At 54.9% G+C, this 27,691-nt stretch overlaps 1 protein-coding gene across 4 annotated transcripts in view; it reads right to left on the bottom strand.

Annotated features, from left to right (window-relative positions):
- MYO7A (myosin VIIA) overlaps window positions 1–27,691 on the bottom strand; it is an 87,326-nt gene that overhangs the window by 40,618 nt on the left and 19,017 nt on the right. For all 4 annotated transcript variants that reach the window (XM_033205318.1, XM_033205321.1, XM_033205319.1 and 1 more), the window contains exons 4-16: window positions 26,739–26,891; window positions 18,569–18,753; window positions 17,879–18,000; window positions 17,656–17,798; window positions 17,289–17,402; window positions 16,249–16,402; window positions 15,169–15,245; window positions 14,410–14,529; window positions 13,583–13,725; window positions 12,368–12,578; window positions 11,711–11,846; window positions 8,547–8,653; window positions 1,577–1,714 (exon numbers count right to left, since the gene is read on the bottom strand). In XM_033205318.1, the coding sequence (XP_033061209.1) occupies window positions 1,577–1,714; window positions 8,547–8,653; window positions 11,711–11,846; window positions 12,368–12,578; window positions 13,583–13,725; window positions 14,410–14,529; window positions 15,169–15,245; window positions 16,249–16,402; window positions 17,289–17,402; window positions 17,656–17,798; window positions 17,879–18,000; window positions 18,569–18,753; window positions 26,739–26,891 (1,803 nt within the window). The remainder of the gene's footprint in view (window positions 1–1,576; window positions 1,715–8,546; window positions 8,654–11,710; window positions 11,847–12,367; window positions 12,579–13,582; window positions 13,726–14,409; window positions 14,530–15,168; window positions 15,246–16,248; window positions 16,403–17,288; window positions 17,403–17,655; window positions 17,799–17,878; window positions 18,001–18,568; window positions 18,754–26,738; window positions 26,892–27,691) is intronic.

Genomic DNA, 27,691 nt, shown 5'->3' with positions numbered 1-27,691 from the left:
GACAGGAGGGGGAATATTCCAAGGCTGGAGGGGGTAAGCCTGTGCAAAGGTGTGGAAGCCTGAAAGCGCAGGACTTTGTTGGGAATCTTGGGGGAGCTAGAGAGGCTGGTCCAGGCCAAGTTATAGCTGTGCAGGTGAGGGGTGCTCTGCACAGCCCCAGGGAGGACCTTTCACACTGCAGCTATCGTACATCTGTGGTTATTCAGACAACGTTCTAGCTGCCTTAAGGAAGCAGCACATTTTTCAAAGAGCCCTGGGGTTTGGTTGGTGGAGGGGCTGGGGAGAAAGAGTACAAGGCAGGTGCTGGGTTGTGAGGCTGTGGGGCTCTGTGAGGGCCTCATCTATGGATGCTGGAAGCCAGGGAAGATTTAGAGCAGGGAGAGACTGGGCCAGGTCTGCATTTGAGAACAATGTCACTGGGGGCCAGGGGAGGCAGGACAGGAGGCGAGGGAGGCAGGAGACCCTTGAGGAGGCCGTTACCAAGGCCCAGTACACAAATGTTAAGGACTGGCCTGAGGGAAGGGTCCCACTTCAGAGCCAGGGGAGACTGTGCCTGACTGCCCTGGTCTCAGTCCCCTACACCCCCTGCATTACAGGGAGAGCTCACTGGAGCCCTCTGCGAACCTCAGGCCCTGCAGACCTGAGTCCTAAAGGGGTCAGGCCTCATCCACTTTGGGGAATGTTTTCCAGGCAGGAGGCAGCGGGAGGGGACAGTCTTGCAGCCTGTCAGCTTCCGGAGCCTGTTTCCTCTCTCTCTGGGCCACTTTCACCGGCCTTCCTTCCCTGCCCAGACCCCGAGGCCCCAGCTTCCCCTGCGCCTCCCTGCAGGCCTCTGGGTAAACAACCCTCCCAGAGCCTGTGCTGGGGAAGGAGAGGGCTCGCAGCGAGGTGGCCCCAGCCTGAGCCCCTTAACCTCCCTGAGCCCCTAGTCCCGCATCTCTAACCTGGGACCACCACAGTCCCTTTCTCACGGGCTGTTTGAGAAGGCTGAAGGAAGCTGTGGCCTGTCCATCCAGCCTATGCTGGGCACACAGAAAGGGCCCAACAAGTGTTATTCAGAAGAGTCAAGAATGAGGATATCCCAACCAGCTAGAGGGATGGGGGAGGCTTCCAGGAGGAGGTGGTGGGTGAGCTGGGCCAAGGGAGAAGGGGACTTTCAAAGAAGCATCCCTAGCAAGAACCACAGCTGCCAGTCACTGGGCACTTGCTGGGGGCGGGCATCTGCAAGCATTATTGCATGGAATAGTCTCAGGAGGTAGGGATGGTCAGTCCCATTTCCGTCTATGAGGAAACTGAGGCATAAGAGAAGAAACTGCCTTGTCTGCAGTCGCCCACTTGTAAGTGGTAGAACCAGGATCTGAACCTGCTGCAAGCCCCCTGCAGAGTCTAGGCTCTTTCCAAGGCACCTGCTGCCTCCAGTAAATAGGGGGCCTTGTTTTGTAACTTCCCTGGGTGCCCCCAATTCCCTAAAGGGACAAAGTCTCACATCCTTCACTCCCACCCTACCTTATTCTTGACAGAGCTCCTCCACATCACCCTAGCTGCCACCCGCCAACCCCGGGCCAGGGCTGCTCACCATGGGTTTCTTGAACTCATTGGGCTTGATGCATCGCACGAAGAAGGGCTGGCAGGCACCCAGTGTGCGCATCAGCAGCTCCAGCGACCGCTTGAACTGGCTGCTGAGTGTGGGCGAGCGCTTCCTGGTCTCGGCGCCCTGGGGGGACGGACGGCAGAGATGGGAGGAGCTGTGCCTGCCCCTATCCAGTGTTCCAGGAGCCGCCCAGTAGGAAGCGAGAGGGGAGGTCAGTGGGGTCAGGGTTTGAGGGACAGGGCGGTATTCGAAGTTTTCCTGCAAACTGCCTCTCCCCACCGTCTGAGCTGGAGCCTGGACCCCAGATACCCTCTCCAGGAAGCCTCCCAGGACTTCCAAAGGTACCAGCTCTGGGCCAGGGGGAAGTGAACCCTACAGGAAGATCTCCGCACTGGGAGTTGGGAGCCTGCCCCTGCCCCTGCCCCTGCCCCTGGTGCGCTGGATGACTCTGAGCAAGGGGCAGCCCCTCTTTGAGTCTCATCCCCTCTTCCCTGCATAAAGGAGTAATCGGACTTGGTCACCTCAGGACTCTGAGGTCGTCTCTAGAGACTGGGGTTAGACAAACCTAGATTCAAGCCCTGGCCCACCACTTGCTAGCTGTGTGGCCTTAGGCAGGTCACTAAATGTTGCAGAACCTCAGTCTCCTAAGTGGAGGTGATGCCATCTATCCATCAGACCAGGCTGTGATGAGGGTCAGAGGTCAGGGCATATTTCAGTAAACAGCAACCTGGAAAGGTGGTGCCGCCTTCTGGGAACCTGTGGGCAAGTGCGAGGAGGAGGGGCGGGAGCTGCTGGTGACCTCTCCCCTCCCAGGCTTAGCTGGCAGCAGCAGGCTGGGGGTGGGGCAGGCCTGGCTAATCCTCCTAAGAAGGCACACAAGCAACTTCCCCCTCATCCCCGCACTGTGGCACTGATGCGGCCAGGGGTTCTGTGCTCCACCAGCCACTACCTGGGCGATCCTGGCAGCCAGCGAGCCCCATGCACCTCCCTGCCCTACTGGGGTCCCCTCTGAGAATACTGTGGAATGAGGTAAAGCCCTGAGCCACAAACAAACAGGAAGCCAAATGGCAGGACTGATGGGAACTGGACACAGAGCTCAGGTTCTGTTCCAAAGCATCTTGATTAGTGTTTTCCTGGCAATTTTCATTTGGTTGAGAATTTCTTATTTTATTTTATTTGATGTCATTCAGTTAATATTATAAGATTTTATATCTTTAGAGTCACCATTTCATCTGATATCCTGTAGCATCAAAAACCAGGGGTGCAGATGTAGATATGTAAGGTATTTGGGGGGACAAAGGTGTTATGCTCATACTCAATTTAGGTAATATGCCACCAGACTGTGATGAGGCCTTCTGAGAAAGAGCCAGTGTCTGCAATTCTGAAATCTGCAATGCTTTCCAATTGTGTTGTATTTGGAATATATTCTGGGATTTTGCCCAGAGAAGCTGCGGAGTATTTGCAATGCGGGAGGGTGGTGGTCAGATCTGTGGCCCCCGGGATTGTCCTCAACTTGATCCACCAGCAGCACTGGGTGACCCCAGTCACTGGAGGGGAGCTGTTCAAGTTGGGCTGTACCCAGCCTGCGTTAGGGCCCCTGACATGAGTACACACATACGCATGCACACACACAACACACACACACCTCAGCATGCACACACACACACAAGGAGCTCACGCATACCACCACGTGCACACACACGCACACGCACGCGCTTCTTTGGTCTTGGTCATCATAATAAAACTACTGCTTTCTGCCCGTCCTCCCAGCTGGGCTCAGAGCCCCATGAGGACAGGACGGGTCTGCCTCTATATTGCTGCGTGGCCAGGACCTACCTGACACAAGTAACAGTCAACACTTTGATCTACTGAAGTGCTGTTGAACTGGTTCCTAGTGACATCCATGGGTTCACAGAAACTGTCCACCTTCCCATTGCTCCAGCCAAACATCTAACAACTGTCCTCAGTGCCTCTTCTGTCACATTCAACATATCTGCAAATCTTACAGGCTCTACTTTCAAAACATCTGCAGAACCTGACCCCTTACCACTTCCTTCACCGTCAGCCTGGTCCCAGCCACCAGCGTCGCTCTCAAATTCCTGCAGCAACCCCTCAACTAGTCTCTTTGCTTCCATCCCCCACACTCCAGGCCACCCTCCCCTGGAACTGGGGAGTCAGAGAAGAGGAAAGAGTGGCAGAGCCAAGAGCCACACCTGTCTCACCAGCACGGCCACCCCACAGCACAGGGGCCTTCAGACAGAGACTCTTCTGGGTGCTGGGGCTTCGAGTGCCTGGGACTCTTCCACTCCCAATACAGCAGCCCAAGTGAGGCTGCTAAAACAAAACCATGTCCTTTCCCCACCCAGAACCCTCCACTGGCAACTTGATTCACTCGCATGAAGGCGCAGGTCCTCATAGGGACCCACAGTGCCCCCAAAGGAGCTAGTTCCAGGGGCCTCTGGTCTTTACAACACCTGTTCCCACCCCTCCAGCCTCCTCGCTCTGCCTGGGATGCACCTGGGATGCACCTGGGATGCAGGCATAGGCTTGCAAAGCACCTCGGGGCATCTGTGCTTGCTGTCCCGTCTCCCTGAAAAGCCCTTCCTCCGGAATGTGGCTGGGCACATTCTTCCTCACCTCCTGCTCAGCTTCTCAGGCAGGCCTTTCCTAACCCCCCATTGAAAATCACAGAGCCCCACCGCCTCATTTCTCCCTCCTTAATGTTTCCCGGCCGGGCGCGGTGGCTCAAGCCTGTAGTCCCAGCACTTTGGGAGGCCGAGACGGGCGGATCACGAGGTCAGGAGATCGAGACCATCCTGGCTAACACAGTGAAACCCCGTCTCTACTAAAAAAAAAAAAAAAAAAAAAAAAATACAAAAAACTAGCCGGGCGTGGTGGTGGGCGCCTGTAGTCCCAGCTACTCGGGAGGCTGAGGCGAGAGAATGGCGTAAACCCGGGAGGCGGAGCTTGCAGTGAGCTGAGATCCGGCCACTGCACTCCAGCCTGGGCGACAGAGCGAGACTCCGTCTCAAAAAAAAAAAAAAAATGTTTCCCTATGCCGCATCTCACCATCTGATACACTGTAGCTTTTACTTATTTATTGGCTTTCTATTTACTATTATTTTTGAGACAAGGTCTCACTCTGACACCCAGGCTGGAGTACAGTGGCACGATCTTGGCTCACTGCAGCCTCGCCCTCCCAGGCTCAAGCCTCCTGCCTCAGCCTCCTGAGTAGCTGGGACTACAGGTGTGTGCCACTGTGCCTAGCTAATTTTATATTTTTTGTACAGACAGGATTTTGCCATTTCGCCTAGGCTGGTCTCGAACTCCTGAGCTCAAGCAATCCGCCCACCTCGGCCTACCAAAGTGCTGGAATTACAGTTATGAGCCACTGCACCTGGCCTTGGCTTTCTAACTATCCCCTCTTCTGCTGGAACTTACGTTCCATAAGGACAGAGACTTTTTCTGTTTTGTTCACCGCTACGTCCCCAAGACCCATGACAATGCCTGGCATATAGTAGGCACTCAATAAAGGTTTGTAGGTAGTTAACTGGGTTTCTGATTTGGTTTTATTTCATTGAGGGGAAAGGCTGTCCTTCCTGGTATTTGCTGTTTTCTGTGATAATCTGCAGATAGGGATGGGCTAAAGGTGGAAGTGAAAAGTCCAAAGGCTCCCCAGAAAGGACCTGAGAGGAAGACCCCAGAGCGTGATGTGAAAGGGGCTAGGAATTCTCAGGCAGGAGACCACTTGCATAGAGTGAACAGGTGTCTCTTGGGCTTGGGGCCCCAGGACATATGACTGGGCTTAGGCATTAATCAGGGGGTACTCAATGTCCTGGAAGAGCTGCCTTCATCACAGCTGGACTTGGCCCTTGACCAGCAAGTGCTGCGGTGGGGCTGCCCAGGGCTGCCTGGCGAGGCAGATGTAGGAGTCAAAGGCTAAACACTCAGGGCTCGGGGACCTGCCCATGATGGGAGTTCAGATCACTGCAAGAAGCGGCGTGGGCTTCCATCCTGATGGGAGCATTGCCACTAGTACACTGTCATTGAATAAACAATTAACCAAGCTGATTTTCATCCTCCTTTAAAAAAAGCCATTGTGTTTCTAGGAGCTACGAAGTATGTTTTCTTTCCTAAGATGCGACGTTTATAGAGCCAGCACGGTAAATTTTTAAAAATTAAAATTATATTTAAAAAGGCAGGAACTCGGAAAACCTCACTTTAGCCCACTCTTGTATACGGCCTTAGACAAGTCCCTGAGGCAGGCCTGCGCTCGAATCCCTGCTGTGTCGCAAGGTGTGTGACTTCAGCGAGCACCTTGGTCTCTCTGGGCCCCAGTTTCTTTCTTTAAATGTTAGAGACAGGGTCGCCCTCTGTCACTCAGGTTGGAGTGCAGTGGCAAATCACAACTCACTGCAGCCTCCAACTCCTGGGCTCAAGGAATCCTCTTGTCTCAGCGCCCCCCACCCCAAGCAGCTGCGACTACAAGCGCTCACCACCATGTTCAGCTAATTTAAAATTGTTTTGTAGACACAGGGTCTCACTATGTTGCCCAGGCTGGTCTTGAACTCCTGGCTTTAAGCAATCCTCCTGCCTTCGCCTCCCAAAGTGCTGGGATCATAGGTGCGAGCCACCACACCCAGCCTGGGCCCCGGTTTCTTCACCTGTAAAGTGGGAGTAATAGTAATTACTCGCCAGGTTGCAGTGGGGAGTGAATGAGGTGATAAATATAAGTGCTTAGCTCATAGCCTGGCTCAGAAGAGGTGCCCAGTAGATGTAACTGGTAGCAGATTGGTCACTGTTGTATCCTAATTCTCTGCTCCTAAAACTTCCTCCGGGGTGGGCCATTTCCGGAGACTCTGGGATCCTGCACTTTGACCTCTCCATGATTTCTCAGTAAATGGGTTCTAGTCCCAGAAGTAGGAAACTCAGAGCAGGAAATATCATGGAACATTCCCAGATGCCTCCAGGAGCTTTGAAAAGAGAGAGGAGAGAGAATGGGTAGGAGGGGAAGATGGGGTTTAACCAGAGTATGCCCAAGACCAGGAGGAATGGATGGGCCACTGAGCGGGGCCAGCAGGGCTATAGGAGAAGATGAAAGAGTGGGAGAGGCCAGAGCCACACCTGTCTCAGCAGTGCGGCCACCTTACAGCACAGGGCCATCGGGTGGGGACTCTCCTGGGTGCTAGAGCTTCGAGTGCCTGGGACTCCCCTCTCTCAGGTCAGCCCTGCGTGCACCCCAGCAGTCGGCCAGCCTACGGTGTTGGTCTGTCGGGGTTAGTGGGGGCGGGAGGTTGTTCCAGGGCTGATCCATGGGCAGAGGGGAGAGGCCACCATCCAGACAAGCTCCTTGCTCCTGACATGCCCTATCTACTGCCGGGGGTGTGTGGATTGTTTCAGAACTCTGCCAGGCAGGCAGGAAGGAAGAGGGACTCAGCACCAGGCCAAAGTGGAAGGATGTCAGTATTTGGCAGAGAGGAAATGGAGGTCTGAGGAGAGAAAAAGAGGCAAAGGGGTTGACAGCACTAAGCTGTTGCTAAGGGGCACCCAGCACCTTTGGGATCTAGAGCACCATGGGAGCCACGGCCTGAACCAGAGCTCAGGACACAGCAGGGCTGCTGTTTCAGGCCTAAGGAGGTCCGGGGACTGGTGTCTCCTAGTCCCAGCTCCCCGTCAGAATGCTGTGACCTGGAATGAGTCATATCCCCTCCCTCAGCCTCAGTCTCTCATCTGCAAAATGCAGAAAATGCCACCTGTCCCTCCTGCCTTGCAAGGTTATCTGAGCATCCGACCAAGGCATGGCTGTAGACGCCCACTAGGGCCCGGTGGAAGGACCAGGGATGGATGCCTCCAAGGGGCCTTAGGAGACCTGCGTGCGAGTCCCTGCTCTGTCCCTGGTTCCCAGAGGACCCTGGGCAAGGCTTGCCCCTTTTCTAGGACTCAGTTTCCTCCTTGAAGAAAGAAATGCCTACAGCACACACAACTCAAAAACCAAACACAAAAGTCACTCCATAAACCACTCCACACAAAAACACACTCCAAAAAAAGGAGAAAAAGCCCAACCCTTTCCCCGAGCCTCAGCACCGTGGGGGCTCGGGACCAAGCCCCACCAGGCCGCTGGGGTCTTTTACCTTCGCAGCAGCTGCTGAGTGGCGCAGAGTGCCCGATGAATAACCACAGAGAAACTACAACAGGAACCACGGTGCAGAGTGAGATGGGGAGAGGAGGGGCAAGGAGAATGTGGTGGGTCACAAAACCACTCAAAATCCACCACGGAGAGAGGGGGACCATCAGGGAGAGGTCTGGGGTCCTGGAAGCTCTGTGATGTCTCGATGGTCCTGAGGGCAGGGGACTGCCAGGCACCTGGACAGGCATGGAGGGGGCGGGGGCTGTCTTCCCCTTGAGGCCTTCCATGCACCCTCCAGGGAACCATGGGACAGGAGGAAAATATGAAATAAAAAGGCATGCAACCCTGCAGGAGAAAATCTATTAGACCCTCACCCTAGGGCCTAAGGAAAGGCGGAGGGGGCAGTTCTCCCACTGTCTGATGGGATCTGCAGACATGCCCTCTTTGCCAGCTTCTCTGAGTATCCACACCCACCCCACATCCTTCAGGCTGGACGTGCTCTTTCTGCCTGTGCTCCCTTTAGCAGCTGGGTTCCAGGGGGTGGACCCCCACAGTAAACCGAGCCCTGACCAGTTCTGCTCTGTAACCTCTCAGGTGACTCTTCTCCGGGCCTTGCACCCCAGCCACATCTCCCAATTAGTACAATAAGAGGACCAGATGGGAACAGCTTTGAGGCCCCTCCAGGCCCCTCCTGGAGCCACAGCAAAGCTCCATACCCATTATGTGGCCAGGGGGGCTCAGCTGAAGCTACTGGTCAAGGGCAGGGCTCAGACCCAGGCCTGGCCTGTGGGGGCCCTTCCCGAACAACGGAAACCACGCCCGGCTTACCATGGCGACGTCGGCCTGGAATATCTGCTTGATGAACTTGTTCCTGGAAGAGTGGACCAGTTGGATAATGTCCCCATGCAGGGTGTCTCGGTTCTTCTCCAGGAAGCCTGCAAGCAGCAAACAACAGTCACATCTTACCAGCTCTGGGAGGCCCTCCCCAAACCCACAACATCTGAGCCAGAAGGAACCTCAAAATCCACTAGTTCCACCATATCCGTTTCATGGTGGGGGACCCTGAGGCCTGGAGGGGACAGAGACTTGCCCAAGATCACAAAGTGAGGGGCCATCTCCCCAACAACATAGCTCCCCTCTTCCAGACCTGTTCAAGAAGGGCAGGGGGTCTCAGTCTCCAGGAGAAAGCAGGCCTCCTTCCTGACCAATCACCCCAAAGCCACCATGAGTCTTTTGAACGGAGACATCAAAAGGCCTTGTTAAGTAAGTGTGTGACCTGGGAGAGAATGCATGTTGATCTGGTACAAGCTAATATTAAAGGAATTCATTAAAACCACCTTGTCATTGGACAGTGTGTTATGTTTTACGAGGACCCCTAACAGATCCTTCTATGTGGGACAGGTAGGGATTACCTCCTCTGCCCCCAAAGGGAGAAAACTGATGTTCAGAGAAGTTAAGTGAGTTGCCTAACATCACCCAGTAAGCCATGGGCAGAGTTAAGACTTGAACCCAGGATGCCGGTGCAAAGGAGATTCTCTGCACCCAGGACCCAGGACCCCCAGGACCCCCAGGAGCCTAGGGAGATTCTCCTGCACCACACAGACCCCAGAGAAGGCTGCCACTCACAGGGACCAAGCAGTTGGAAACTGGTTAATGGGGAGGGGGTTGGTAGAGTGGGGCAAGAGACAGGGTGTCCAGGGACTGCAGATGACTGAGGGGGAGTGCCACTGCACAGAGTAGGACAAAGGCTGCCCATGAATGGCAGACTGCACAGAGAACCAGTGCTAGGCTGCCCGCCTGGCACCTGGGGAGGGGGGAGTTGCAGGGGGCACACAGGAATGGAGGGTGGGCCTTGCAGTGGGATGTAATTGGGTTCTCATTAAAGCTCTGACAGACTCACTATGTGATCCTAGAAAGACCCCCATTCTGAGACTCCAGGTTCCTTAACTGTTGGGTGGGAAGGATACTGCCCACAAGCTTGCTTCTCTTCAGAAGACCTAATACCACCCACTTCATAAATCCACATCATAAATAAGATGCTGTATTGAACAGGTTCTTTGTGAACTAGAAAATGCTGGTAGAATTCTTTCTAGTCATTTAGTCTTGTTTAACAACCTTAGGCAAGCCATTTCCCTTTCTGGGCTTCAGTTTCCAATTCTATTAAGGTAGATGACCCTTATGTTCCCTCTAGACATAGCATTCTATGGTTTTATAACTCAGCATAGAGATTACTCAATTATCACTTCTGTATCCTCAGCAACATCATAAAGCCTGGTGCATAATAGATGCTAAGAGCATACTGGTTGAACTGAACGGAAAAATACAATCCTCTATTACTCCAAATGAAAGACCAATTTGTTTGCGCGACAGTCCTTCAAACTTAATGTCTGCTTCCTTCTTCCAACAATAAGATTGAATCTCACAGTCCAGTATTTTAAGGGAGTCTGAGCCGCCATCAGATTCTACCACTGCACCCTGGCTCACTGATACACTGCTGACTTCTGGACCAGTTCAGCAAGGGAGTAAGAAACGGATGGGTTATAGCATGTTTGAATGTCTTTGGCCTTTTTTTAAAAAAAATTAATTTTTAATTTTTTGTGGTACATAGTAGGTATAGATAATTATGGGTTAATTGGCCTTTGACTATGGGTAAGATCCCTTGAGGCTGTATGGCAGGGCTCGGGGTAGACACAGCCCATAACGGATGCCAATTTGAGGTTGGCCCTTTATACCAGGGTGGGTGGGAAGGGATTGGCAAGGGAAGTCTGCAGTCTTTTGACAAACCCTGTAAGAATTCCAAGTGAGATAAGCCCATGTTCTGACCACTCTTCTTAACTTCCAGCTTTAACATGAACCCAGTTGCATGTCCCCAGGGGAAAAGAAGATGCATGGTCTTCAAAACTCATGCTTGGTCTTGTTGCCGAGTCTTAGCGGGTAACTGGGCCGGTTCTAGGCCTGACTTTGAGCCTAATGGGCTACGTTGTATCAGGTAAGGACAGTCAAGCCCCCCATCTTGTTCTGAGCCTCAGTTTCCCTAAATGTACAAACAAGCATTGAGCCCATCCAAAAGAATTGAAAGCAGGGACTTGAATACATATTTGCACACTAGTGTTCAGAGCAGCACTATTTACAAAAGCCAAAAGGTAGAAACAACCCCAAATGTCCATTCGCAGATAAATGGATAAGCAAAATGTTTATCCACACAATGAAATACTATTCAGCCATGAAAATGAGGGCAACTGATACATGCTACAACGTGGATGAAAATTAACGACATTATGCTAAACGAAACAAGCCAGACACAAAAGGACAGTCACGCCTTCACAGCATAATGACATTTCAGCCAACTACGGATACCATAGTGGTGCCTAAGATGGTAATAATGTATTTTCACTGTACCTTTTCTATGTTTAAATGCACAAATACTTACCATTCTGTCAAAACAGCCTACAGTATTTAGTACAAGAACATGCTGTACAGGTCTGTAGCCTGAGGGCAATAGGCCATACCAGATAGTCTGGCTGTGTAGTAGGCTGGACCATCTAGGTGTGTAACTACACTCTATGATGATTGACAGTGACCAAATTGCCTAACGACACATTCTCATAAATGACATTAAATGATGTACACCCATATCATATGATTCCACTTATATGAAGTACCTAGAATAGTCAAACTCACAGACAGAAGTAGAACACAGGTTACAGGGGACTAGGGGTTGGGAAAGGAGGCATCGCTCCATGCATGCAGAGCCTCTGTTTGGGGCGGTGAGAAAGCCCTGGAAATAGCAGTACTGGATGCGCAGCACTGTGAAGTACTTAATGCCACTGAATCCAACACTTGGCCCTTTTAGTCAAGCATATATATATATATATATATATATTCACAAATTTAAAAAATCTTTAAAATTCCAGATATCTTATTCCTGGGCTGGAGAAGGGGAAGGCAGGGCTACAGGCAGGGAGCAATAGACAGCTGGCAGCCCTCTGTACCTTGGGTCTCATAGTAGACGACACCTGCAAAATGGTTGATGCCAAACTGGGTCTCGTGGTTGTTCTTGGGGGGAATGTAGTTCGCGTTGAGCTTGTGCTGGGAGTTCAGCTTGTGTAACATGGTGGTGTCCGTGCCCTGGGGAGTGGAGGGGCAACTGTGAGTCCACCCTCTCCTCCATGGGCCCCACTCCCCTCCCTGCCCATGTCTTTGCACCCTGTCTCTTCTTCAGGAGCTTCCCTCCCTTTATTTCTACCTCACATAGGAGCTCCCTGGGCCCCCATTTCCCCATCTCTTAAGTGGATGAATTGGAACTACGCAACTTTGAAAGTGCGTTCCAGTTTAGACAATCGATTTCCCAAGACTAAAATCATGGGTGCAATCCCGTCTCCCCCTCCCCAGCTCTGAGATATATGCTGTGTCCTGAGCACCCGTTCTGTGCCAGCTGCATGCTTGGATCTTCATGGCCTGGCCCAGGACCCCATGGACTGTAGGTGATTCCCAAATGGCAGATGACTGTACTTGAATTGGCCCCAGAGCCACCTTGAGGGGTGGGTAACATTAGTCCTATTTTGCAGATGAAGAAAGCTGTGGCTCAGAGCAGGGAAGGAAGCTGTGCACGCCCAAGACCCCGGCAGGCGGTGGCAGGACCGGCCCACCTTGGGGAACTTGCTCTCCTCATCGATGAGGGAGATGATATTCATGGGCTTGTTGGCGATCATGTCCAGGGCGTCCTGGTTGTCAGTGAACTCGATGTGCAGCCAGTCAATGCTCTCCAGGTCATACTCCTCCTGCTCCAGCTTGAACACGTGTCTCACAAAGAACTGCTGCAGGTGCTCATTGGCAAAGTTGATGCAGAGCTGCTCGAAGCTACAGGGGCACAGGGATGGGGTAAGGGTGTTGTTCAGGCCCCACCCTGCAGTTCAGAGCCTGGCTCTGCCTCCACCTGCAGCGTGGCCTTTAGCAAGCTGCTCCCATCGTGGACTCCAAACTCTGAGGCAAGGGGGTTTATCAAGTCCACCTCCCTCCAGGTGCAGAGGAGGACACAGAGGCCCAGCAAGGGCAAAGGACTTGTCCAGGGTCACTCCGTGAGCCAGAAGGAGAGTTAAGGCTTTTCAGGACCCTTTCCCTTGCATGATCAAGCCCTGGGGAGGGCTGGGGATTGGCAGGTGGGCACTCAAACCCCAGGCAGATTGCCTGGGAGAGAAAGAGCCCAGACGCTGGCTGGTGGGCCATACAGGGATATCGAAAGTGGCCTTGGGAGGTGGGAAGGGGGCTGACAAGTCTTGGGAAACAGCCCCGGCTGCAGACAAGGCCGAGCCACAGACACAGCCCTGTGTGTTGAGTATGGTGTTTTGGAGCTGGAGGAGGGCTTTGAGACATCCAAACTGCACAGGAACTGACATGACTTGCCAGGTCCTGACTTTCCAGCAGGAAGTGGGGCTCCAGGACCCACCTGTACGTGACACACCCATCAGCCCCTCACACGGCCCCTAAAAGGCAGAGAATCCCAATGGTGGCTGAGACCCCAACACAAGTGTGGCTCAGGCCCGGCCTCCCTGCTTTGAGACACCTTGCAGCATGGATCTGGGCAGATCAGCAGTGGCCAGCGGGGCCTGGAGACCAGAGGTTGCCTCCCCAAGTGTTCAGGACGTGTACAGCCTCCTCACAACCCCAGCCAGGCTCAGCTGACCTTAGGGAGGTGAGGGACACAAGGGGATGAGAAAGAAGGGGGGAGGGTCCACCTGATGGTGGAACAGCCTGGCAGAGTATATTAGGAGGCAACGAAATGTGCTTCACAAGAGAGAGACATGATTATTTCTTATGTCCGTATTGGGGAAGGAAATTCCCATGAGCAGAGCCCTATGCGGTACCTGTTCACAGCAAAGTTCTCGAACCCAAAGATGTCCAAGAGGCCGATGGACCTGCGAGAGTTCTTCACATCCTGGGAGGGAGGCTTGTAAATTGCAGCGTTGATCTTGTCCACAATCCACACGAACAGCCGCCCGTAGATCCCCTGAAAGGCAGCGATCAGCCACTGGCACCAGCCACACCCTTCCCCGAGGGACAGGCCAGGCTCCTGGACCCTTCGTGGCCTCGCTCCAGCCCTTGCGTGGAACAAAGTGATATGTGGAACCCCCAACCCTTTACTTAAGCTGTTCCCTCTGCCTGGAGCCCCCTTCTCCTGCTTGAACAGTTGCTACACATTTTTCAAGGCTCTGTTGAGATAACAGCTCCTCTCTGAGAAGCCTTCCCTGCAGCCGGGGAAGGAGCCCTCCTTGGGGCTCTCGTCTCTCTGTCCAACCCTGTTTATCTCTGAGGTCCCCGAACACAGCCCAGGGCCTGGTGTGGTGGGTGAAGGCTCCATGAATGGCAAACGAGGGGCTGTAGAAACAGGACCCGATCCAGCCCCTCTCTTCTGTGTCTTCTACAGAGAGACCAAAGAGAGTAACCCGGGGCTGGGAACAGCATGGCTGATCAAAGCAGGCCAAAAGCCAAGGGCCTGGGGTGGCCAGAGCTAGGAAAGTCCCAGAGGAGCATGGGCACCTGGGACTCGAGGAAGGTCAACTGTGGCCCCGGGGCAGGCAGGGGTGGCGACCCAGACGTCTACCCGCCTCCCAGGACTCCTTGGCACCTGCTCATCAACAGCCCAAATTCCCAAGGGTTAGGGCGAGCAAGCGGCCCCTTCCTTCCAGCCCACCTTGACGAAGGCGTCGCGTACGTCCAGTGCCTGCTCCCTGCTCAGTGGGGTGGACACCGTCTCCCCACGGGTGATGAGGGTGCGGCTGGTCAGGCAGCTCATCAGGTCTGGGGGATTCACCTGGTGCAGGCAACACCCCCGGTGCTCACCATCCAGACTGCCCCTTCCCTCCACCCACAACCAGACCCCTCCACTTTCCAGCACTGGCCTGGCCCAAACCACTGCCTCCACTAAGCACGCCAGCCCCAGGGCCCATGGCCAAATTCTCCCCAGCCATGGAAACCTGCCCTGGTGCTGCCTGGAAGGAACTTCTGTCTCCTTGACAGCCCCGCTTAACTCCCTCCAGCATGTCACCTGTCCTTTCTAGGACATCCCTAACTCTGGCTTTATTCATCCCGGTTTTCCAACCCTAGTAAGTGTTTGCTAAAAGACAGACAGACTCAATGCATTTGACCCATGGACACCAGTGCCCTTTGCCCAGATGTGGAGACTGAGGCCCAGAAGGCAGGGATGACTCACCCAGGGTCACGTAGCCCAGGGCATCACAGGGCCCCCACCTGCCCCGCCATCCCCAGGGCAGCTCCTCCAGGGCCTATGCCTTGCACAGGACCTGCACACGGTTGCTTCTCCATATTGAACAGAGCTCTCCAAACCAGAGGGTCCCAGCCATGTGGTTCCCACATCCCAGCCCCCAATGAGCTTGAACTCAACCCTTCAGACGGACAGAAGTCGTGGAGGGGAGAGAGGCCGGGCACTGACCTCAAGCAGGGATGCAGCTGTGGCCAGCGACGGGGAGAAGAGGACCTCACAGGCATCCAGATTTTCAAATGTGCGAGCTGTTGGCAGTAAGGGGCACAGCATCAGGGGAGGGAGGGTGGGCAACAGGGGCAAGGGGACTGTCCTAAGAGGACTAGGCTGTCACTCCTGCTGCCAGGGTCCTGCCCTGTCTAGGGAGGGCATCAGCACTGTGACTAAATGCTTCCCGGGTCAAGGTGTATTTGATTAATGTTCTCACCATGAGACTGCAGGTACCATGAGGGTAGGGACCATGTATGCCCCTCACATGGCACCATGCCTGGCATTCAAGGAACAGACACTGGTCATTGCAGCTCTCTCCCCACTCCCAGGGCTCTTGGTAGCAGCCCTGGCTCCTGTTAGACAAACTTTGGATCGCCCTTCCCAACATGTGCTCTGTTCTCACGGCCTTTGCACAAGCTCTTCCTTCTGTCAGCTTACATTTCCCTGTGTCTCTTAGTCTTTCAAGATGACTAGACTGTGATCTCCTTAGTGCTGGGATCATTCATTCCCTGGGCACATTTCCTGGGGCTCCTACTCTGCCTGGGGACCATGCCGGGAACCAGGGGCAAGAGCAGAGTGGGACCCACCACCTGCCTCAGGGAACCACCTCTCAGCCTGGCACACAGTAGGTGTCCAAGAATGTTAGATGAATGAACATGCTCCCTTCCCTAGCCTTCTCCCTTTCCAAAGATGGCTATCCAGTCACTCACATCTTACAATGATTAGTTCAAAGATAAACCCTCTCTCTAAGACATCTGACTGTAAAGAAGAAACCAACTTTGAAGTGAGTCTTAAAGGGTCCATAGACAACTCCCAATGTACTTTAACTGTACCTCTCCATGGTGGACTGTCAGCACAGCGACACTACACCCAAAGCCGATTTCAAGCTAGCAGACCTGTTCAAATCTACCCACCAGCGAATTCTTCCCAGCTTCCATCCCAAAGAGGGCATGTGTTGGGACAGAAATACCATGTGGGCAGCAAGGCACTGCACTGCACTTGGCGCAGGGGTGGGGCAGGGCAAGGGCAGCGCAGCCTCACCCTCATACTGCAGGTTGCCCAGGTGCAGGATGGCGGCCAGGAGCTTCGAGATCTCCCAGTTCTCGGTGTCAGTGAACATGAGCACCTTCATGGCGGAACGGATATTGGCATACTCCTGGCTGTCCACCCGGCCCTCACAGGTTACGCAGTTACCCTGGTGGGCAGGGTGGGAGAGTGGGGTGCAGGAGGATGTCAGTGTACCCCCAGAGGGGCAGTGCCTGGCTGCCTGCCCAAAAGGCCCTTTCTGCCTGACAGGCCAGGCCAGCCTGGGGCCCTAGGCGCTGACATCACCCAGTGAGCACCACAACTCCTCCAGAAAGTCTGGAGAGTCTAGAAAGCCTGAGCTTCCCAGGAACTCATTCTCCACATCTGGGGGTGCTGGTGCCCCTTCTTCAGAAGAGCAGGCAGGTCACTGATGCCAGGCCAGTCCCTGTTGCCCACCTGGCAGTCACAGCACTTAGGCCCTACTAGGCTCCTGTAGCCCCCCCAGGGATACCCACTATCAGGGACTTGACCCCCTAGGCAGGTACTGCCTGGTGGAGACAGAGGAGAGAGGTAGCTGCATACAAGCAGGGCATCAACGGGGGCACACCACATTTTCTGTGTGTCTACAAGATGTGTGTGTGTGTGTGTGCACGTGTGTGCCAGCCAGCTACAGGAAGTCCAGGGTCACCTGTCATACCTACAACACACACATGCACAGACACACATACGCTTCAGGTGCTGTAGCTCACACTTACGTCCATGTGGCCTGGCCCACCCCAGCCCAGCCCAGGCAACCAGACATGGGCTCTCCCCAAGGCTAAAGGGGTGGTGCTCCCCAAGCCAGACTGCCATGTGCATGCCCCAAGGTCCCCCACCCTTTGCTTGGTGGCAGCAATGGCCAGGGGCCCACTTCTCCTTGGTGTCCAGACAAGCCAGCAAGAAGCTGGCACCTGAGCCCTGTGACCAGTGAGACCTCAAGGCTGAGTCTGCAGCAGCCAGCTCCCTGCACTCCTAGGGTGGGTGCCCCCCTACCCAGGTGCCCGCCTGGGCCTCACCATGGCCAAGTAGTTGTAGTCAGAGGCCTGGCCCAAGCCCAGCTTCTTCTTCTGATCTTCACTCATGCCCTCCAGCATGCAGTAGAACACGTGGTAGTTCCTTTCATCTGGGGCCTGAAAATGTGGGCACAGTGTTGGGGGCCAGGGGAGGAGGGCCAGAGGAGGCCATCAGGAACTAGCCTGGGATGATGGTCTACTATTTTAACAAGCAGCTTGTGGAGAAGCCCATCGGTGGGTTTCATGGTGGGGTTTCCAGCACAGAGGCAAGCAGGCAGCAATACGGGCAGGTGGGGGAGCATCAGGGCCACACAGACCCCTAAGGCCAGGGACCTGGGTCTATTCCTGCATCCCTGGCTCTCAGGCCCACCTGGCGACAGACGCGCGACTTCTCCAGCAGGTACTGCTCAATCTTGGCGCCCTCGATGGCGCCCCGCTTGTTGAAGTGGATGTCGATGTACTTTCCGAAACGGCTTGAGTTGTCGTTGCGGATGGTCTTGGCATTCCCGAATGCTGCGGAGTGAGTAGGGTGTCACTGGCAAAGCCCTCTCCCGCCCCACTGCCTGGTCCCACCCTCGGAACCCTGGGCCTACCTTCCAGAATGGGGGTGGCCTCCAAGACCTGCTGCTCAATCCATGAGTGTTGCCCACTGATGGCTGCCAGGAACTGCAGGATCAGCTTTGTGCTCTCCGTCTTCCCAGCCCCAGATTCCCCACTGCAGAGGGAGGGAGTGGCAGGACCTGTCACAACCTACAGGGACTCCCCACCCGACTGGAACTCAGCCCAGGCTGCACCATCCACCAGCTCCCCCATCTGTAATACCGGCTGACAATATGGACCCTCCAGGGCTGGGGCAGGGCTCAAGGGCCCAGTGCTCTACTGCATTCTCCTTCACCTTCATTCAGACACAAACACCCCTGCATCTGTACTTGCCATAGAGAACAACACATATTAGATGTGCAGTCAATGCTTTGTCTTTTACCCTCTGTCCAAAAGAATATAGGAGCCTGAGATGTCAACTGACCATAACTTAACAGGAGCCAGCAGTAAACAAGGCTGGCCTCAAAAGCTAACGTGAGCTTTGGTAGCGTAGAGATATGATACCTGAGAAAGGGGAGGTGATTTTCTACATGGTTACACAGCACAGAGTACATAGGTCTGGTTCCTGAGGAGCTTGATGGCATTTCTGATAGCACGGCAATTCCTAGAGGTATCGGCAGGAACCCACAGCTGGAGCTCTAGGTCCTAAGCCTGGAGCTCCACACAGGTGCTGGGCCGCCCACCTGATGATGCAGCACTGGTCACGGCTATTGCGTTTCATGTTGAAGTAGCAGTTGTCAGCAATGGCAAAGATGTGGGGGGGCATCTCCCCAATCTTCTTGTTGGTATACTGGCGGATGTGCTCTGGTGAGTAGATGGAGAGCAGCTGGTAGGGGTTCACGGCCACCAGGATGGAGCCCGTGTACGTCTGTGGGCAGCAAGAGATGGGGAGCTCACTGATTCTGTGTGGGAAACTCTGACTCTAGAAAGCTCTTGGGCTCTGCTCTGGAGGGAAGAATCTTGGCTTTGGAGTCATGTGGGTGGACCTGGAGCCAGAATCGGGCCTCCTTAGGAGCTGGGGCAGGGCCATCCATCCAGCACTGGGTCTGGCTTGGAGTTAGTGCTCAGTGACATTTGATGAAGAGGTAGGTGGAGTCTCTACGCCTAGATTTCCTTCTCTTTATCTGTAAAAATGAGCATAACTGTTTGTGAAGATGAGAGGAGGTGATATCTTTTAAAATTCATGGCACACAGTAGGTACTCTGCAAATGCTGACTCCCACCACGGCCTTCAGGCCCTGTATCCCAAGCTTTTGGAGTGAAATTAATCAACAGGACCATGTCCGGGGGGAGGCCAGGTTGGTGAGGGAGAGGGGTGTGAGAAATGAGCTATGAAGAGCTGAAGGAGCTGGGGTATGTGGCTTGGGGGCTGGATGGGCTCCACTCTCTGTAGCACTGCCCCAGGACAAAGGGAGACGCTGCGCTCCGGGGGACAGAGCACCTCCGGTCCTCCTGCGCAGCGTAGGCACAGGGGCCAGGCGCACCTCAGATAGCCTTAAGGGGGTTCTCTACTTGGGCTCCTCTGTTAGTGCAAAGATCGGCTGTCTGTAGGCAAGGCTTCCTGTTGTGGGCTTGGGGTCCTGCCACAGGGGACAACAGCCTGGCCCTCCTGCCACCAGAGCAGGGTGAGGCACTCAGGGTTACTTCTCCCTCCTCCCACCCCATGTCTCAAACTTGAAAAGGTCAGGCAGGCCTAGACCATAATTGGCAATGGATGTATTGATATCTGGGGCCTGGAGAGGCTGAAGAAAGATGTCCAGGGGAGGTGACAGTCTGCCCTCCCCCTCCCATTCAGGGCTCAGTGCATCACCGCAGAGCCACAGCTATGCCCCAGCAGCCTCAGCCTACCGTGGCCATGCAGGGAGCTGACCTCCCTGGCTGCAGGCACTGCATGCTGGGGGAAACGCCCACCCTGGGGCCAGGTGGGGCCAAGACCCAGCCTCCAGTCCTGGCCTTGGCTGTCCTGGACCAGAAGAGCTGGCCAGAAACTGCCCTTCTCTGGGCCCAGGAAGACCTTCCTTTCCCACCTAAGCCTCTTCCTCCAATCAGCCCATGGAGGGAAGCACTTGAGACTCACTGTGCTGACCCACTAACCGTGCCACGAGAGCCAAGCAGGAAAAGCTACGGTGGGGTAGGGGTGGGAGGCTGGAGGGGAGCAGCCAGGCCAAGCAGGCAGCCAAATACGACACCAGCTGGAGCTGGCTTTCTGTGCCACACTCACCCGCCCTCCGCAGTTGGTCTGAGGTTGCAAAGTGCAGAGCAGAAGAAAAGGAAGCTTGTCAGTGGGGAATAGGGGCTATAAGAGCATTTTCCATGAATGGCACCCACATGGCCCAGGGCTGCTGAATTTTCAGATCAGGCCCTGCCCTTGGACCCCTCAGGCACGGTCCCCTACAGCTCGGCCCTGCCCAGCCGTGGGAACTAGCTAGATTCTGGTGGAAACCTGCATCAGACTAGGAACCAGCCCCAAAGAATATCCCTTTGGCAAACCTCAGTTTGCTCATTTGTAAAAGGGGAGGTTAACACCCACTTCCCTTGGCTGTTGTAAAGACTAAAGGGAAAAGACATAATTTTGCCAGGTGCCTGGTACATAAACGCCACCTTCCTTTCTCTCTTTTGAGGCAGAGTCTCACTCTGTCGCCCAAGCTGGGTGCAGTGGCTCAATCTCAGCTCACTGCAACCTCCATCTTCTGGGTTCAAGAGATTCGCCTGCCTCAGCCTCTCAAGTAGCTGGGATTCCAGGCATGTGCCACAATGCCCAACTAAACTTTCTTCCTGATTTCTTCTTAATAATGTGATGCTCAGCCATCTGCCCATGATCCCCACACAGCACAGGCTGATGCCATGCAGCCATTCAACAACCCTCTACTGAGACACACGGGGAGGCTGGGGTGTTAGGGTCCTGATGGAGGCACCTAGATCTCATGAGGTAGGGGTGTAGGGGAGGGAGAGCCAGGGGGCCCGCCCACGGGTAGCAAGCACAGAGGCGTGAAAGGGCTTGACATTTGGGAGGTCTGCTGCTGAAAGGTCACCCTGGCAGTTGTGGAGATGAATGGTCGTCACCCAGGCTGGAGGCAGAGGCCGTTTCAGATCTAATGGACCAGCCTCCAGGAGGTGGTCAGAGCCCAATGGAGGGAGGCCCTGGGAGCAGGCTCCGTGGCCACGTGCAGGGCACGGGCAGTCCAGAGAGGGAAATGGGGGATGCTGAGATGCTCTGAGAAGCTGGCCCAGGGCTGGGGCTAGGCCTTTTCCCACCCATGGCACCCACGGCCTTCTCCACTCTGCCCACAGCCCAGAGGGTCCTCCTGCGCATGAACCCTTCAGCCCTGAGCCTCCTGACGTCCCTACTTGATGCCACCAGCACGTCCAGACCAGAGCTTCCCCTTCCCTCCAACTCTGCTCTCTCCAGCCTTCCCAACTTGACCAACAGCATCACCACATCCCTCGCCCAGGGCAGGAACTTGGGGAGCCCCTGGACACCCCTCCCTCACACCACTCCCACTCTCCATCTGCATGCCGCCTCCCTGGCCAGGCCACGCTCATTGCTCAGCAGCCCACTGCAGGTGCCTCCCCACTGGGCTCCCAGCTTCCACATTCGCCCCCACAACAATCTATCCTCCACTCAGAGCTGCGCCGGCTTTTAAAACATCTAACCACATCATCCCTGCTGAAAACCCTCCAGCGGTTTCCCACAGCCTCCGGACAAAGTCCAAATGCTCTTCCTGCCCACAAAGCCCCAAGCCCCAAGCCCTGGCCCCTGCCACCCTCGTCAACCTCAACCCACAACCAAGAGGCTCCATTCATATGAAACTCTCAGTTAAAAGCACCACACTCCAACCCCTGCCATCTCAGACCAGGGACACACTTCCCCTACCCCTTCACCCAGATAATTCCTTCTCATCCTTCAGTTCCAAGCCGATATGATGCCTCCTCCAGGAAGCCAGGCACCTTCCTGTACAATCATCATACCCACAGGTCTCCTTCAGCATGCCCAGCTGATTCCTCTACAGTCCCCATTCAAGGCCTCCATCCCTCAGGACCTGTCACCATGCACGGCACATAGGAGATGCTCAGCAACATTTGCTGAGTGGCTGAAAGAGCAACTAGATCAATGGGTGGGGAAGTGCTGGGTGAACAGCGTCCACCGCCAGCCACAGCAACCTGCAGGGAAGGTAGCGAGGGGACAGGCCTGTCAACAGCACCGAGGCAGCTCCAGCCACGCTGACGGGAAGGGCGGTTGGAATGTGGCCAGTGGAAAACCACAGAACAGTGTGGAAGGGATGCTACCATCTGTGCAGAAAAAATGAATAATTTTTTGTATATATATGTATGCATGTATGTATCTACCTAACTACTACAAAACAAATAATAGAAACGAGTCCTCCTTCCTCGGTGAGGAGGATTCTCTCCAGCAACAGGGCGAGAGCAAGCCCTGTTGGGCTCAGGACTTTGCAGCTCCCGCTCCATCACCCCTTTTACTCCTCAGAAGGCCTCAGGAGGTGTGGTCATATTCCCCTTTCGCAGATGAGAGAAACGAGCCTCCAGGAAGTGGGGAGACTTGTCAAGGTCACACAGCAGATGTGTGTGGGGTGGGGTGAATGAGAAACCCTGGCACCAGAGCCCCAGCTCTGGCCTCTCCACCTGGGCTTCCCCAGACCCCAGAAACACACCCACAGGACCTGCAGAGCCAGCAGCTGGGGTCTCCTGAAGAGGAGGCTGGCCACCACTGGCAATGAGACCCTGGCCCTATCCGGGCTTCTGTGCCCATTGGTCCTCCAAGGTCTTAGCACTGCTCCCTGAGCCCTCTGGCCTGTCCCTCTGACTCTAAGGATTCAGACTGGCAGAGAATTAATGCCCAGCACAGACCTCTTGCTCAAATCTCTAGTAGTAAAATCTGCCCTGTGGAGCCACAGGTTGGGTGGGGAGAGAGAAGGACTGTTCCCAAACCAGGGATACAGCACATGTGGTCCCTAGGGGTCCCCAGACAGAGCTCGGGGGGCCTCCCTGAGGCCACAGAGACGTAGCAGGAATCCATTTCACCTCCTCCAGGAAGCGCCCAGGCCTGTCGGCTCTGGGGACTTCATTAGCATTTAGCAGGCCATGGAGACCAAGAACACATCCTGGGACTCTCAAGTCTTCCCAGAGCCACAGAAGTGCCCACTCCATGCAGTCTCCCTGTTGTGCCTAGGAAAGGCTGAGACCAGACAGGGATAGGGACGTCCCCAAGGGCACACGCCAAGACTGGACACCAGCCTCCTGCCTCCCAGATCAGGGCTGCAGCCTCTGCTCAGCGTTAGAGAGCCCTGGGTCCCCACCAGCCCTTCCACTCAATGCAGGGACAGTCCTTGCTCTCTGGGCATGCAGTGAGTGGTTGCTAAATGTTCTCTAAGGGCCTTTCCTCATCCTGGAGTGGCTAGGGCTGATATGTGGCCCTGGGATGCTCTCTTGGGCTCCTGGGGACAGGGAAGCTGGAGGCAGGAGAGCCCAGGACAGGCAGTCGAGAACAGAGCATCCACCGGCCCAAGGCTGTGAGCTGGCCATGGTAATCGGAGGAAATCCTGAGAGCATGTGTTGTGCCCAGGGTAATCCAATCCATGAAGGGACAGGAGGTTGCCATGGTTAGGGACAGGTACAGTTTCCGGGTGGAACGATGGCCCGGTTGCTTCTTCAAAGCCCTGCTCTAATCCTACCTCATCCACCAAGTCACAGAATCATGAACTCAGCAAGTCAAGGAAACTTCTTTGAATCCTGTAGTTCTTGAGCATGTCCAAGAAACACTGAGAATCTAAGGTTGGCGGACTATTGGAGCTGAAGCCCTTCCAGGTGCCACAGCGTGGTTTCCTGGCCAGGCATCCTGGACAAGAAGGCAGCTTAGACACCTACCTGGGCCCCTACCCCATCCCTCCACAGGGGATGGCCCCGCCTCCTCCCTCTCACCCAGAAAATGTCAGAAAGGTTATGTGAGAACTTCAAATGAGGCAAATGGTTCAGATTTGGGGCCTTTCTGGAGAACCCATAAATCCCTGAAGTTATTTTCTTTGAAACCCTCCTGGAAGATGTAATGTCCAAGCGATCCTCTGCTGGCTGCCCGGGCATCAGCTCACCACCCTCCTAACTTTACAGACAAGATTCACTGAGCCCACGGGGTCTGAAGTCTTTTCCTCCCTCTCCCTTATGAATCTTGTTTTTGCCTTTGTTCCTAGATGCAGCTGACCTACCGACTCGCTCGCCTGAGGACCGGCTTGCCTGCACTGTGGCTGACCCACAGGCTTCAAGCCCCTGAGCTATGCTGAGACACTGGGCTGCAGGAGGCCTGGTGGGACAACTTCCATCTTACCCAGCTCCTCCCCTGAGACGGGGCCCTCTGTGTCTCCTGACAGGAGAGTGGGCCTTGGTTTCCAGCCTTGGCATAGGACTAAGACAAAGCATTGGCCCTGGAAGTGCCCTGTAGGCAGGTAGACAGGCTCCCTGCTCACCTAAGACTGCCCAGGCCTGGGTGAGTGGCCACAGAGGACCCCAGCACCCACCAGTGACCACTTGCCCTCCAGGGAGAGGAACAAAGAGGGGGCTGCCAAGAAGTGGGGTGTGGACACCAGCAGGTCCTTGTGAGATACAGCGGGTGGGTGTCCCTGCCCTGGGCTCAAGTTCTAGCTCCTCCCCGCTGCCTGGGTGATGCTGATGACATCTGGAGGTACCCTCCATGCCCTGCCCCTCTATGTGCAGGTGAGGCCTGACTGAGGAACAGAGTGAGGGGGCATCGTCAGGGCTAGAGGGCTCTCTGCCAAAGTCACTTCCTATGCCCAAACAATGGACGGCAAGGAGCCACATGCAGCCTCTCCTCTGGAGCCTAAAGCTGCAGAGGGACCTAGAGTCAGAGAGTGGCTGAGGACCTCTCTGGCAGCTGAGGAGCCATAATTCAGGGCTTCTGAGAGGGACTGAACCCCTGGCCCTGAGAGCTCCTTGCCGTGATTCTTCAGTGACAACACCTGGGGCTCTCTGAGACTTTTCCAGCCCTGGGCCCTGGCACCCCTTCATGGCCCTGACAACCTGAGGGATGCTGTGCCTGCCGATCACTCACCAGCATGGCCCTGCCTCCAGCATTTATTCAGGCCATGCCCCCTCCTGAATGCCATCTCTACCAGCCAACCTCACCCACCTCCAGAAGCCCAAACACCACTCCTCTGAGCTGGGAGCCAAATGACTCCTACAGACCCGACACCTCCCCCAGTAATGCCCCTAGTACCAGCCTTCCCTGGGCCTAGGTCTCGAGATAATCAGGCCAGCACTGCGTGGCGGGGAGGGGGATCCTTCCTGCTCCCTGCTGGGGGTTGCACCTCCTTGGTTTCCTTTGCCCTTGCGCTGCTGGAGGATGGGGCTGGGTCAGAAGCAGGCAGTGACCTGGGCATGGCACGGCTCTGGGCCTGATTAAACCTGCGGCGTCTCAGTTTCCCTGTCTGCAACTGGGCTATGGGGCTAGAGCAGCAGTTCTCAGAGTGTAGACCAAAGACCCCTGGGGGTCCAAGACCCTTACAGGAAGTCTGCAAAACCTTCTCTTTTCCAACTACACATCTGTGAGGCCAAATTTTCTTCATACACTTCAGCCAAAATATCACATCAGACTGGACATTAAGCAGAGATGAGAATCCAGTTGGCTTTATTAAGCCAGACATTAAAGAGATTTGAAAATACCTGTAAAACAATGCTACTGAGGCCGAGGCGGGTGGATCACGAGGTCAGGAGATCGAGACCCTCCTGGCTAACACGGTGAAACCCCGTCTCTACTAAAAATACAAAAAACTAGCCGGGCGCGGTGGCGGGCGCGTGTAGTCCCAGCTACTCGGAGGCTGAGGCGGGAGAATGGCGGGACTGTACTCCAGCCTGGGCGACAGAGCGAGACTCCGTCTCAAAAAAAAAAAAAAAAAAAAAAAAAAAAACAATGCTACTCTTCTCACCATTTTTTTTTTATTTTGGGAAATGTCATTTTTAGTAACAATGTTATTTATGTTATCTTATAACAGATTTATCATGGTTACTTTTTCAAAAATTAATACATGTTTCTAAATGTCTCAGTTTTAACTTCTAATATGGCAAATATCAACAGATATAACTCAGTATACAAAAGTCCTTTGGGATCCTCAATAAGCCTCAATAATTTTTAAGAACATAAAGGGTTCCTGTGACCAGAAAGTGTGAGAACCTCCAGGGTAAACGATCTGCACGGACCCTTATTGTTCTGATCTTCTCTGAGCTCAGCCTCTTGGAATCTGCTGTGTCCTGGCTGGGGAAGACATCTTTGCCTGTCCTCTTGAGTTTGAAGGTGGAGAGTGGTATGCGTGTGTGTGTGTTTCTAACATCAAGGTTTGAGGGGAGGAGGAGCAGAGCATGTTCCCTCCTTTAGCACCCTCCTGAGGATATCCATCCATCCTCTCTTGCCCCTGAGGCCTGATGGCAGGTCCTAGCCCCTTAGCAAACACCCAGCAGAGCAGCCCTTCTGTGCCTGGGCAAAGCACCAAGCCGCTCACTGACTCCGCTCTGGCCTCCCATTGGTTTCAAGGCCTAGAGAGGCACATGAAAACTGTGTAGTACAAACCGCTCCCCACCCCAACCACACCACAAAAGCCACGGCCCACGAGGATGAGCCCTCTCCGCCCAGCGAGTGGCTGCTGGCAGATGGGCCCCAGCAGGGGCCCCGGGGTCCAGCTGTACAGCGGACAAAGTCTCAGGAGGCGGGGCCCCTGGCAGGGCGGGCGTGCTGGAGGCGAGATGGGCAAGACGGGCGGGGTGGGGCGGGGCGAGGTGGGTGGGGCGGGGCGTGGAGGGGCCTGGACTGGCACGCCGGCGGGGCGGCACTCACGTAGATGAGGTGGTCCCGGTAGCGGATAAGCAGGTTGCGCAAGATGCCCGCCTCGTTGAGGTCCCCTAGGCGGATCATATCCTCCACGCCGTGGACCGACGTGGGGTGCATAGGCTTGATGTGCGTTGCGTTCTGCGGGGAGATCCAGTGTTCCTGCGGGGAGCCGGTGGCCAATGTCAGCGCGCTTCAGGGGAAGGGGCCGGGATGGGCGGGAGCGCGGGGTGAGTGCCAGCCCCGGTAAGGGCCTTGACCTCTCTCGCGGTCAAACACGGTCAGTTCTAACAAGGTTGAGCCTTTCAGGATGGTACTAGCCACCTCTACCCCTCAAGGGCGGCTCCTTCTCTTAGGGGATTCTCTCGCAGACCTAAGAGGTGGGCAGAGCAGGGATTTTGGCCCCAGCTGACTGCTGTCAGTAAGGGGATCAGAGTTCCCTCAGGCCCTCTGCAGGATGGAGTGGAAAGGGTACTAATTAGAGGTAGACAGGCTTGGTCTCAAATTCAGGCTCCGGTGGAAAAAAACAAACAAACAAACATTAAAAAGTGATTTCAGATAGTGCCAAGAATACCTCAACAGGTGTATGTGCTGGAGAGTCATGGGAGGAGCTGCTTGAGATGGCGTGGTCAGGGTCTACCCCTCTGAGGGGGTGGCATATGAGCTGAGGCATGAAGGAAGAGAAAGAGACCACTGTAAAAAGTTTGGGGGGGGGGGTGGGCAGAGGGCTCCAGGTCCAGGGAACAGCAAAACAACGGCTCAGGCCGGCAAAGCCTTGGCACATTCAAGGGAAAGATGGAAGGCGGGGCGGTAGCAGTGGTGCTGGGGAGAAGTGGACCCACCGGGCGGTATTTCCTGGGGCTTGCTGATGAGCTGTGGGAGCAAGGGGTGTGAACTCTCGGGACCTGTGAGCTGAAGTGGAGGACACAGGTTGCTTGCCCAGCTCTCCTTACTCTGCAGTA

Source organism: Trachypithecus francoisi, unplaced genomic scaffold (assembly GCF_009764315.1).
Source record: "Trachypithecus francoisi isolate TF-2019V2 unplaced genomic scaffold, Tfra_2.0 Lachesis_group8, whole genome shotgun sequence".
NCBI classification, from domain to species: domain Eukaryota; kingdom Metazoa; phylum Chordata; class Mammalia; order Primates; family Cercopithecidae; genus Trachypithecus; species Trachypithecus francoisi.
Note: the sequence above shows the minus strand (reverse complement) of the source record. Positions and strands in the feature narration are given on the sequence as shown.